Source organism: Macrosteles quadrilineatus, unplaced genomic scaffold, assembly GCF_028750875.1.
Source record: "Macrosteles quadrilineatus isolate MER2022 unplaced genomic scaffold, UCM_ALF_1.0 Scaffold_6__1_contigs__length_79288215, whole genome shotgun sequence".
Lineage (NCBI taxonomy): Eukaryota > Metazoa > Arthropoda > Insecta > Hemiptera > Cicadellidae > Macrosteles > Macrosteles quadrilineatus.
This window is the reverse complement of record NW_026542599.1, coordinates 15,164,692-15,178,546: the sequence shown is the minus strand read 5'-3', so window position 1 is coordinate 15,178,546 and position 13,855 is coordinate 15,164,692. Positions and strand designations below refer to the sequence as shown.

The 13,855-nt window shown below is 33.1% G+C and overlaps 1 protein-coding gene across 1 annotated transcript in view; it reads left to right on the top strand.

Annotated features, from left to right (window-relative positions):
- The window catches only part of LOC128996393 (protein Wnt-4-like), a 55,061-nt gene extending 43,597 nt beyond the window's left edge, over nt 1-11,464 (top strand). Inside the window, exons 2-7 of the mRNA XM_054421701.1 lie at nt 3,170-3,299; nt 4,157-4,277; nt 6,824-6,984; nt 8,077-8,184; nt 8,887-9,158; nt 10,019-11,464. Coding sequence (XP_054277676.1) covers nt 3,170-3,299; nt 4,157-4,277; nt 6,824-6,984; nt 8,077-8,184; nt 8,887-9,158; nt 10,019-10,220 — 994 coding nt within the window. The 3' untranslated portion in view covers nt 10,221-11,464. The remainder of the gene's footprint in view (nt 1-3,169; nt 3,300-4,156; nt 4,278-6,823; nt 6,985-8,076; nt 8,185-8,886; nt 9,159-10,018) is intronic.
- Nucleotides 11,465-13,855: the final 2,391 nt, after the last annotated feature.

Here is a 13,855-nt window from a genome sequence, read left to right as displayed (position 1 = left end):
AGTAAAATCGTAAACATTTCAAAATATTAAAAATATACCAAATGACTCTTAGTAGCCTGTGTAAGCAAACAAGAAGAAAATTTACAGTAAAATCATGACTATGACTGTAATTTGTATTTTAATTTTATTTATTCTTTATAAATAATTTGTTTGAAAAACATTTGTCGTATTACAAATGAGGGTTTAGAAAAATGAAACATTAAGTTTTCTATTGCTAGGACTAACGTATCTTAAACAAAATAAAATAATAATTGAACAATGTTAATAGAGAGATGTAGACATAAGATTAAATTCATATTTGACGTTCTTGAAATAATTGTTGCCGATATATTCAATGTACAGTATGTGTAAATATGAAAAAAAACATATTCTTTAATATCGCACTTCTTTGTATAAAGGTATAACATTCACTTACTAAAGTTCTCTAAAAGAAAGGCTCCCTTCACACTACCTGGTGTAAACATGTTTTGGTCGATGTTTTACCTCATCTTCCCCAACCTACCATCAGTTAAGGTTGGGATTAATGAGGATTTACATCATTTTATTGAAAACACTTCCCCCCATTTTATATCTCAGTTACGGTATAATATGTATGAACGATTAAATCAGAAAGTATTTTAACATTTTAAGTCGTCCAATATTAACTTTTATATCAAAAAAGATTTAAGCTGTTCTGTTCTGTAGCTGTAGGATTGGGCTAAAATTATTTTATTCGTAAAAAAAAAACATAAATATAGTCTAATGTTATCATATTCATTTGGGGTTATTTCTAGTATAATATTTTAGTAGAATAATTGAACGGATTTTCTTATCCTAGTTATAATTAGTTAATTCGTCAATTATTTCATTTCTCGCAATTCACACAGTTCTTATTAAGAATAATAAGAACTATTAGTTTACTTATAATATTCGTTTTAGCTTTACAAGAAATTATCTTTAATTTTAGTGACTTAAGAGACAGGAAATAGCATTTTTGCCTCTGAAATACATTAGTAGACGCGTTTAGTAATCGAATTCTCAATGAATATAAAATCATAAAATGTATAATTTTATTGACTTTTCAAAATTATTTTACTAAATATATTGCCTATTATAGATAATAGGCCTACTGAAATAACTTCTAGGCTAATCAGCAAATTGTTTATAAGAAATGACGAAAAATAGTGCTTTATTGGGGCACTGTTATTTTAAGATTCAAAATTAATCTTATCACGGGTCTTCATACGCTCCGCAGATCAAAGCCGTAGATTAGACATATGTAATCCTGTTACACCCTGCACATTTATCATCCTTATAATTTGGAATAAATTTTTAACGTTTTCATCCGGTTTGTGTAGAGAGCTTTTTGTTGTTTGGTACCAGAGGGGACCGAGTCCTGCTCAGCAAGGTTAACTGGGTGGTTAATTTACAGTAATAGTTAAAACAATATAAATTTCAATGTTAAACTAAAGTGTGCAAACAATAGTTTGGTACGGTACTTCTTCGAGAGAATGATTTTTTTGGGGCAGAGCCAAGTTAAAATAATCAGTGTTTTGATATATATATGAGAGATATATTTTACAAACATTCACACAAACAGAAATCGCTCGTGTTTAGAGTAGGATTATTTGCTTCTTGTTTTTTACGAACTGAAAACTATGTTAACAAAATAAATTTAACTATTTATGAACTAATGATTTCCTCATAGAACATTCTAACCAATCAGTGAAACACAAACAATATCCTAAAATAAGATAAAATATTTTAGTCTACGCGGTTCAGATTTTAATTTTACAACAGGATGAGATGTCTACTTTCCCCAAACTCAATGTCAATTCCAATACACAAACCTTTTTCCACAAAGGCAGGCAATTTAAATACTCCAGGCACAAAGGCAGGCGGCAATAAGCGACACATGTTTAGGCAGGCGGGAGTTGTACGATGACGAGAGGCAGGCGCTGCGGGGTTTATATGAGTAATAAGACGACCTACATGCCGATTGACTGCCAAGTAGATTTCTGAGATCGTAAACTTAACGGGGCTGCGCCCCTGCGACCACAGCCCTCCCCAGCTATAAACTCTGGTTACATGTGCCTGCCACCCCTAGCTCGACACCAGGGAGTGTATGTAGCATGTGTTTATATTAGCGACAAATAGGGGTGTGCACCCACAGATTTCATGTTTTTTTTTGAAGGTAGGAAAGAGGGTAACAGAAAATGGTATGTTAATGAAATGATCTGTCTGTAAAAGGAATTTCAGCTAGGTTATAGATTAAATGTTCGAACTACAGTGGGGTAGAGTTTAGTGATAGTTTTTATGACATTGGTAGGTGGGAAACAAACTTCAGTTTGGAAACAGTTACGGTAAGTCATTTCTGGCAATTGTACATTAATTTGTGTTTAAGGGACTCTTCAAAGAAAATATATATTTATAAAATTATTTTAACCCAATTGATTGAACTAATACATTTTGTGTAAGAAAAAAAGAATATATATGTTTTGCGTTCACACCGGAGTTAGGAACACGTGTTTAAAATTACAACTAATGTTCCTAAAATCCAAGAAACACTACTTTTGGAACAGCAACATTTTGATGTTGGAAACAATTTTTTAGTGTTTACAACAGAAATTAAAATTTTGTTTCTCACCAGAAGTCGGTAAATATCAAAGGGTGTTCCAAACATAAGAAAACATTTGTTTTGGAACAAAAGTATTTTTCTGTACTTCAATTCCCTGATACTCCCCGCGCCTATCCACCACCATGTGTCTACCTCGAGAGGGACTGACCTTGTGTTCTCGGGAACACAATGATTAAATTGTTTTCAACAAAATGAAAGAAAAGTATGCACTATCTATTGTAAACTTTTGTTTTACAAACAAGTTTTACCAACAAAAAGTAAAGTTTCCAAACATTTTGTTCCAAACTCCGGTGTAAACAAGGCTTTTATAGTGCGTTCAAACAGTCATGGCACCTGAGGGATTAGGAGACCCCGAGGGTGTCCATGGGGTCTCCTAATCTGTCAGGTGCCACGGCTGTTTGAAAGCACTGTAGTTGCAGTGATTATTATGCAGTTATTAGTTTGCAGTTATTGCTAATAAGTGCAGTAATAACTGCAGTTCAAAGAGAAACAACAGCAAATTTGTGACCACTAGATAACATAAGAGATATCTAATGTGATGTGCTCTTGTAGGTTGCTGGGATTGCAAGGACCTCACACAGGAGCTGGGCTAGGACTGAGTCACAAGGAGAACTGTCACAGACTGCAGTACCTGGTGGAGAGGCAACAACAACTTTGTGGCCTCAGCGAAAACATTCTTGGGGTTAGTCAAGTTGAGATAAATATTTTTAGGTTAAGCCAGATACTTTTATGGGGTCCTTAACCCTTTGATCCTAGGGATTTTTGATTTGATTTAACTTGGACTGTTTTTGGTTGACACGAGATATGAGGGGGAATTACAAATACATACATCTTGTCAACTTTTATCCAAGCTGTCAACTTTTTATTTTAGTCATGCTTCTCCCACCATGCAAGCTTTGTCACAGACATTTGAACTCCTTATGATTCGCACACTTGATTTGATTTAGACAGAATTTGAACCCTTAATCTATGGTGCTGTCATGCTATCTTCTGGCCAAGGAGACAAAAGCCTTTGTTGATCAGGACCTGTTGTTCCACTGGTAAACCCAAAGGCCAATGTAGCTCTAAACTTTACTCGTAGACTGCAGCACAAATCATTAACAGTTCTTAGACGGTTTTGTTGAGTTGCACTCATATTGTTGGGGCATGTTACTCTTGATTGCCAATATATCTATGGGGCTTGAAGGGTTAAGCATAATATTCAAACTAGTCCATTCTTAAGTGGTGAATGTTTCATTTATTTTTTATAACATTTTCTTTTAGAAACAAGAAGAATTCATATCAAATTCAGTCTTTATTTTGTGATTTCTGAGGGAGAGTAAATGCAACGTTTTGAAAGAAAGTAAACAGTAAAATCAAAAAAGTCTCTGTGAAGTCTAAATATAACTTGCCAAATACAAAACTCTCCAATCAGATATTTGGTTGATTTGTCACAAATATTTTATCATCCCGGTACCATATTGTTTTTAATTCTCTAAAAAACTACTTAATTCATATGTATTTAAAACCGTTAATTCAATTTGCATAACTTTTCCCCAGGCTATTGGCAACGGTGCTAAGATGAGCATAGAGGAATGCCAACACCAGTTCCATATGAGCAGATGGAACTGTACGACATTCAGCAACACTTCTTCTGTTTTCGGAGAAGTTGTCACGATAAGTAAGTAACGTTTGATGTGATGAAGTAATTATTTTTATTGTTTGATAGAGGATTTTGATAACATTTGATCGTAAAGAAAGAAGCGTTAGGATTTTGTATTACGGAAAAGACCAACTGCGGTTTGTTGAGTCTGTTGTTCAGTTGACAGTTGTCTTTGATTGTTGTGCTTAAATAAAACTTTGGTTACAAAGAAACAGCTGATCATTAACAAAAATACACACTTTAATTACTGCACAGAGAAGTAAAGTAGAGACGATACTTTATTATGGGACGATTGTGCGCTTTCCGCGAGCAAGGAAGAGCCTGAATGGCGAGCACTGTGCGGAATGTTCTATTGCACAGGGCAAAGGGTCTTCCTCTAGCTTGATCGTTGTATGTAATGGCGAGGGAGAAAAAGAGTACCATGGTGGTTAGGAGTACCGGTAGAGAATAGTGCTAGACACCACTTAGGTGTACCAATGAATGATTCCTCTGCCTCTTACTTTCTCTGTGGTTACTAGTACTAATTGAAATGGTTATGTTGTAATTTTTTTTATTTTGTCAGATATATTAGAAATAAGTTGGATACCATGGGAAATTTCTTCGATGCACTAATCTAGGATCTGATCATTACGCTAAAGTGCTTAGAAAAGTGAGTTAAGTGGCTTAAATGTAGACAAAAATGAGAGGTAAAAATTTAGTAGAGAAATCTTTAATAGAACTTATTTATTTATTAATTTACCAATTAAATCATCTTAAAATATCAATTTTCGTAAACAATTAAACAGCTTTATTCATAATGATTCTCAGGCCCAATTTTTATCAAATGTTTCAGTAAATCTACACAAATCACAGACTTGCATTGCTCTTAGGATGGTTCATTTTCTCATTTAGAAGTAACGACAATGAGTAAAAGGACAAAGTACTTAATAAAGTAGCTTATTGCACATAAATGAAATGAGAAAAAGGCCATTAACAGGAATTGAGTAAATAAACAGAAGCAACAAAAAGGACATCTAGCTTAGACAGACTCATAAAGTCTAATGGGGTCTTACTGTTTACCTCTGATTCAATAAAAACAGAGTTTAGAAGAAATCACATTTTTGTGTCTGCTAGCCAAGCAGTCTTTACTTATTTGTTTTAATACAAAACACGTCATTTGAAATAAATATTTCTCATTTTATCTTTAAACGTTCAGTATACAAGATGTATTAAAGACTCTAATTTAATTTGACTTATACTATGTTTCCCATAAGTACTTAAAATTAGGAAGTATCATATGGGTCAAAATAAAAAGAAAATTAAGAATGAGGTTTTTTTTAAACTCCTTTTTAAGTAAAAATGTCTGCCATTTTCTAATCTTATTGAAAAAATTATCTAATAAACTATTGAAGAACGAACTTTAAAATAAGTAGTGAAACTTGTATTTAAGTTAGTGTTTAAAGTATTTACAAACTAATTACAACAACAAAAAATATTGCCAACCTGTAGGTATTTTACTCAAGTTTACTGTTATTTTAATTATTTTTTTACTAAAATGACTGAGACCTGACCTATTTTATGAAATACCTTAATTTAGAATTTTAAATTACCTGTCAAAGAAGAAAGAACAACAAGCCTGACAGCTTGCATCAACAATCAACTAACTAACCAACTGAATAAAAAACCCTAAATAACAATTTGTTGTATTTTATACATTTTGGCTCATAACATGAACACGTTTTGTTAATTAAACTCAAGGTAACTCAGTGTTAAAACCTCTGATGAATGACAAAAGCGATAAACCAGTCTCATAATACCAAAGTGATGACTTAGCAGATGGTAGTAGTAAAGTAGGGAAGGAGCTAAAGAGACAATAAAGACTCTGAAGGGATAATAAAATGCTCCTATAACGCTCTAGAACCCTCGACTGAATTATATTGTAAACCAAAGTCATTGCTCTCTAACCGAACTCTTCAGCATATCTTTGAATTGGAAAGTTTAGTAATCTTTCTTCGTGTACAACAATGAAACTTTAGTATTTTGACTTATTTAAAACTCATCAGTCCTTTTAAGGTTTCTATCTTATTTTTTTGTTGATATTGACCTAGGGCTCTGTCCCCTGGACTTTTGAAGATATTACGTTAACATGAGGATAATTTTCTTTCCAAATAGCACATTAAATTAACAGTAAGTTACAAAAACTGAGACCTATGCCATCTAAAACTATGTCTCTGTATTTTAATCTGTAACAATAATGTTAGGATTTACAATTACTGTAAGTCTTCCTTTGAACCTTATTCTAAAACCTTTGGACTTTTTAATAGTTGAGTTAAGTGGACAATTGGATTAATGCATAAAGTTATTACTTTATGTATATTATAAATTATTTTCTTATATAACATTTTTGGCTGTGAGCCACTTAAGTTTTAAAACAACTAATTTTTGTAACACTGATGACCAGACACCCTGTGTACAAGAATTTAAGTTGGATGCAAACTTTCTTTATACAGAAAATTCTTCTTTGTGTTGTTAACTCTTTCTTTTGGTAAATATTGTATACTAGCTCAAAATTAACATTTTTGCAGAAAGTCGAGAAACAGCGTTCGTGTACGCGATCTCGTCAGCTGGTGTTGCGTACGCGGTGACCCGTGCTTGCTCCAGAGGTGAATTGACAGAATGTAGTTGCGACAATCGTGTACGACTGAGAAAACCTCGTAAGAACTGGCAGTGGGGAAGCTGTTCTGAAGTAAGTACTTTTACATGTTATTATCAATTTGACTATTCAGTAAGCCGAATTTGGCCATACATTTTGAGAGCAGTTATGACTGTTTGTGCTCGTAATACACACAAATTTTTCCTATCACCATGATTAAATTTAAATAACACACAGATTAACTTTTTAGCTGTACTGTAATTACAATTTTATTTAGGTTATGTTAGTTTTTTTAGTTATGGTATTTCCTTACTTGGTTTTTTGTGTTTTATAAATGGCAAAAGTGAAATCAGCTGATTAGCGAGTGAGAATGAATAAAGCGGAAATGGGCTATTTTGGTACTTTTTACAGTCGTGGCATGTGATCATTTCCATGCAGTGAACTTAATCATGCAGTGAAATTATCATACAGCTGTAGAAAATATACAACTGTTTCTTCAAAACAAATTACCATTTTAGCGAATTTCCCATATAGGGAATAAGCTATTACCAACCGATTTACTTTTTCAGTTTGAGGTCCCCAGAGGAAAAAAAACACCATCCATTCAAATTCATGTATATATGTGAATATGTATATATGTCCGTTAGCGCGATAACTCCAACATAAATGATACTATTTTGATGAAATTTGGTCCTGCTTATTTGAATGAGTTCGCGAACCAGCATAATCAGACAATGAAAATGGGGTTTATGGGGGGTTTTTATGGGGTAAACAATAGATTTTTTTCCATTTTTGACCCTAAAAACATAAAATATCATTTCTCCAAACCATTTTGTAGAGCTTAAAAAATAAATAATTTTGTGTATTGAAGTGTTGTTGTTGTATACCCATCAGTTACGGAGATAATTAAAAAATTTGTAAATTTAAAATTTCCATGTGACAACGATGAAAGAATTAGGTGTTTATTATGGAGAATAAATAAACAATTTTCAACAATAAATAGAAAATTTTCTTGGAGCGTTGATATGAAAGCGGTTTATATTGCAGCATTTTATGTATTGAGTTTACAACATTTACTGTGCGGCTCATTATAAAAGCCATACAAATTATATTCTAGGTATGTATATTTCAATTCACCATCATGTTCTGTAGGCCTGTGATAATGACAGATGTAGTGGTTTACAGGATATCCATTTTGGAGAGAAGTTCAGTCGTGAATTTGTGGACGCCCGAGAAAACCATGAAACTGCCGAAGGCTTAATGAACCTTCACAACAATGAGGCGGGAAGGAGGGTATGTAATTTTTTAAACATCTAACTTAATTAGGCACAACATTTAATGTAATGCCAATTAATGTTTATAATAGGCATTACATGCTGGTAACTAATAGTTTTTTAATTTCAGCATTAACTTATAAACAACTGAATTAGAAAATTTAATATAATTCAATAAAGGAAGTAGATAGTAGGCCTAATAGAATTTTTCGGGACATTACGCTTGAAAAACACACAATATTTGATAAAAATAACTTTAAAAAACCATACAAAAACAGCTGTAATCAATACCGTAAACCCACAACATCAAATCAAAACATCAATATTTAAAAAAATGGCATACAGACTCCACAATGTTCCACTAAGTCCATAAAATTACACATAGAACTAAATATAATGAAGCACATTAATGTAGCCAATAGATACATAACACATCATAACACTATGTGAGTTTTCTTCAACAGTTTTTGAATTTAATATACAGTACAGCTTTATGTTCGTAAATTATCATTGAAACAATACAATATCTTTACAGGGATGGATAAATGTATATGATTAGAGGAGTTTTGATTTTGACCCAAATGAAATATCAGGTGCTTTTACAGGGTTTAGTAGTTATTTGGGAGTTTTAGATATTACCCTGTTTTGTAACCAATAAAAAGAGCGGTGGATTTTCTACTCCTTAAAATGTCGTTTTCAAAAACACTATTTTTATTCACAGATAATCCGATCACAGATGCAGCGAGTTTGCAAGTGCCACGGAATGTCTGGCTCATGCAGTGTGCGTGTTTGTTGGCGAAAGCTGCCCTCATTCCGTCAAGTCGGGGACATTCTCACGGCCAGGTTTGAAGGAGCCTCGTACGTCAAAATGGTGGAGAAACGCAGGAAAAGAGTGAAAAAATTACGAGCTGCCATCAGAGAACTTAAACAACCTAACAGGACAGAGCTCGTATACCTTGAGGAATCACCGGATTACTGCGAGCGTAACGAGACGTGAGTATAATGTACTTTACAGCATTGCAATTAAAAGATTTTTCTCTCAGCAACTATAACTACAGCTCGGGAAAACACAAAACTATGTTCAGTGTTATCTTCATGAATAGTCTCTTCCACTATCACACACTGTAGATTCGTGGTCTTAAGATGATGACCGTGTCATAAGCGATGAAATACCTCTGTACACCGCCTAGATTTAGAGTACCTTCTGCAATATCTGATGGCTGACTCCCACACAGTTGAAGTATCAAGTGCTTTTTTCTGGTAGTGAAGATAACTCTAGATTAATTAAGTAGACATGGTTTTTGAAGGAAAGGTCATAAAGGCCTAGGAATTAATTAAGGAAGAAAGAGCGGATATACAACTTATCGTAGAAAGGAGTTGCAGGAAGTTAACACAAAAAATTCACAACACAATAATTACTGGGATGATATTCAGCCCCTATGTGGCAATAGGAACAAGCAAGGAGGATAAGGTGGGTTTTGAAGACTAGAAGAAGAGTGGGAAGAATGTGTTTTGCATGCTAGAAGTCGATGGGAAAATTCTACCTCGTACCAGATTTCTCCCTCTGAAACCCCCAAATTTACTAGACTATGATCAATTAGGTATCCTACTCATAACAAGTCCACTTTACAAATATTTTGTATTCTTTTACAGATTTATTTTCAGAAAATATTATATAACATCTTACTTTACAGGTATAGATAAATTAGGGATTATGGACTGTGGGATTAAGGGGAAAATTAGAGGAATTTCGACTTCGTTTTTTTTCTTTCTTAGTTTGGAACTTTTTATGAAAGAACGCAAACAAATGTTGAGTCTATTAAAAGTTTCACAAATCATGATGCTGTTTACAGGCTGGGAGTGCTGGGTACGAGGGGTCGGCTTTGTAACCGAGGCAGTCCGGGACTGGACGGATGTCGTCTGCTGTGTTGCGGCCGAGGGTACCAAACGAGGGTGAAAGAGGTGGAAGAGAAGTGTCACTGTCGCTTCGTCTGGTGTTGTGACGTCAAGTGTGACTTGTGCCGGTACAAGAGAGAAGAACACATCTGCAACTGAACGTCCTCTGATGTTCTTCAGAACACTTTTGCGATCTGTCATTGTGTTGTATTTTCCGGTGTTCTACGCCAGAACACATGTACAACTGAATGTTGCCACATTTTGTCCTTCATCGAGAACACTTTTGCTACTGATATATCTGTGTTTTAATTTGAGGTAAAATAGACTTTTCCCGTACTTTTCTTAACTACGTTACATTTAGGGAGGTAAGGGAACTCTTCCGTTTTTCAAGTAACCTAAATATCTACATTTACCTAACCACCCTATCCAATATCTAAAGTAGATCGTTAGGTAAATGTAGATATTTAGGTCACTTGAAAAAGAGAGGAGATCCATTCGAAACGTAATGTAGTCACACTTAGCGTAGGAAAAGTCCATTTTACCTTAAACTATGTATGTCTGCCACTGCTACGTCACACTTCCAGAACACTTGTAACAAAACATGATTGCCATGACACAAGCGTTCTCTACTCGAGCGGCTGCAGATGATTGCCTTAGTGTTCCAATGCTCTTCTCTCTGAATTGTTCTCAAGTTTCAATCTGCTGATATACTAGAGATGGATTGTAAGGACTAAAAATAACATTGTTGAAAGTTAGGACAGTGTTTTAACAAACAAATTGAGACTTGTGGCTCTTTTGGGAGTATTCAGATTGCCAAGAAATGGTGCTGGCTAAAGAAAACAGTTTACCAGACTTCAGTAACAAAGCTCCACAAGGCACCATCCTACACTAATTATTAACTCCCAATAGTCTAGTTGTATATCCCATTGTGACTGGTAAATTTGCTAACATCAAATAACCTTGAAACTGGTACCAATGCTATTTTTGTCAAGTACCAACATATATTTGACAGTGTCAATAATAGCTTTGAAAAAATAACCATTTCTAATTTGTTTAATACAATTTTGGAAAAACTTAACTGCAAACCTTACAATACTATACAATCAACATTTTATCAATCAATATTACTTTACTGGGAGAATTCATCTCAGTCCTGAAAACTGTTTCAGGTTGTTCTAAGAATTTCCTGCTCCCTCAGTTACACTATAATACTCCGTTTTACAAATGGACATAATACTTCAGTTAAGAAGTTACCATAAAACTTCATTACTATAGCTGATAAAAAAATTTTTGTTTATTTTGAATTCTATGTAGTCTTCTTTCATACCGGATTGATTAGAAACACTTTATTATTAACTTTAAATTGTTGCAAATACTTTGCATTTATGCGATCTAGAACACAGTAGGACAACTAGTTTTAACTTGCAGTCTTCAGACCGATAATGTTTTGTCATTTCATAATTATTTTAAGGTCAACATTAGTAATAGGTATAACACTTCCACACACTTTGGTCATAAACATTTAAGCTAGAATAGGAGAAACAATACTTTGTAGGTGGGTCAAGACTTGATTATACAGAACTTATGTTTTGACTTTTCAAATGAAGAAACAAGATGTCTAGTACTCCAAAGAGCTTTGAAACTAGTAGCCCACTGCAACGATCTAGATAGAATAAATTCAGTTATTTACATCAATTATATTTAAATGTGACTAAGAGGCTAAAACTCAATAAAATGAACTGATTACTAACTTTATATTTTTACTTGTGACTCAAAGTCCAAATTTTTTACATAAAAAAATACATCTTTTAAAAGTACGCCAGTTCTACCAGTTCTAGTACCAGCAGTTCTATCGTGTACAACACAGTGTTAAACTATAAATGAAAATTGCATTTTTGTAAATATTTCAATTTACGAAAATTAACACTTTTCAATTGTAATTTTTTAGTTCTTTTTTGAAGATATGCCAGTTTCTAGTAAGCGTTAGTAGGGTTTATCAGGAACGCACTTTTGTGGCTGATATCGTGTATTTTGGTAATTGCTGGATTCAAAACTGAAAAATATCTTATTTTTTTATTTTAGTTAATCACCTTTTTACTTATTATTAAATTATTAATATGTCAGACTTTTCAGACAGTAAACACGAACAAACGAATAAGCTATTGAATAAAATTATTCATAAAAACAACAATATTCTCAAAGTATATTCAATTTAAATTCTTTTTGTTACACCTTGTCGTAAAATGCATTTTTCTACTTTCAAGTCCTTGCTGGTTTCTCAATTAACCCCTCCTGTTACTCTTCTGAGTATGTATGTACTTATAATAATTAGCTTTATTACCAAAGATATGTATTTTGTATGAAAGATAACTGTTTGGTAGTATAAGATTTTCTAATTCTTGTAATGATACTATAATGTAATTAAGTTATTACTCTACCTATACTCTTTTTATACAAGTCGATTCCTTTAGTTTTGTTAAAACTGAGGATTACTGTATTAATTAGTTTTGTTTTAAAGATTTTTTCTCATATTATTTATGATTCTTTTAAGACTGATAGGTTTTAATATATTTTTATTCTTTTTTTAAATTAGAATTTTAGTCTATATAGCAAGTTAATTTTATATCGTTATGAATATTTCCCTCTCTTTTAAGACTTCTTATAAATTAGCTACGGTAACTGATTAAAATGTAACTAAATTTAACTTCAAGACGACCTCTCCATAAAAAATAGTACAAGCTCTTAAAAGAATAATGGGAAATGCAATTTACTACTTATATGTGCCATTTCACTTGTAAATAACATAACAAGCGAAATAATATTTTAGTTACAAAAATGATCAAAACCATAACCTAATTTATAAGAAGTTCTAGATGACCTTTGTAAATAACCTTCTGTATAGTCTCATTTATTTATTCTTTTTACATCAGTGATGTGAAAAATTCACTACTTTACCTAATTTATAAGCACTTTTTGTATATTTTGTCATGGCTGTAAAGTAACGTACTTATTTTTAAATATATGTAAACTTGTACATATTATGTGAAATATATGTTGTAATATTTATGATGTTTCATTAACCTGAATTTTGATTAGATTCAGATAACCTAGTTCAGGAATTAAGCGTTGTGAATAACTACTCAATGTTTATAAGTGTAGATTACACCACTATGGTCAGGTTTTTGTTATTAATTTCAATTATTGTTATTTTGTTTACTTTTGTCATTTCTGAATTCCATTGCAAATTCAGTCCTTTATATTTATAATAGTCTGACATTATTTTCTACAGGTGTCTAGCACCAGACGCTGGTGTCTAGAGTAAATTCTTTTTGTCGTCCGATCCCGCTCTCCTTTCCTCCTCGCCATCGTACTACAGCGCTCACGCTGTAGGAAGACCCTGTGCGCTACAACTGCTGTACAACAATGCTATGGGACCATTGTCGTTTGGGTTCTTCCTTGCTCAGTACAAGTACACCTCCACCACAACATACCAGAGCTAAAAGCGCACGGTTGTCCTATAATCTTGTATCCTCTGTATGCTACTTCTCTGTAGTCTGTACATAGTTTCTTATGTTTTAGCTTCTAGTGTGTGTTTACTGCTCAATGAACATAACCGTGTCTTGGACTTCAAATTTTTATGTGCTTACGTAGGTTTGCTATAAACTTTTTGCTTTTATTTTTATGTTAAAATAATGTTAATCATATACAGGGTGTTCAAAAAAGGTGGGGACATATGTTACCTAGTGATTCCTTAGGTCAAAATAAATAGAAAATCAAGAACAAGAATAACATTT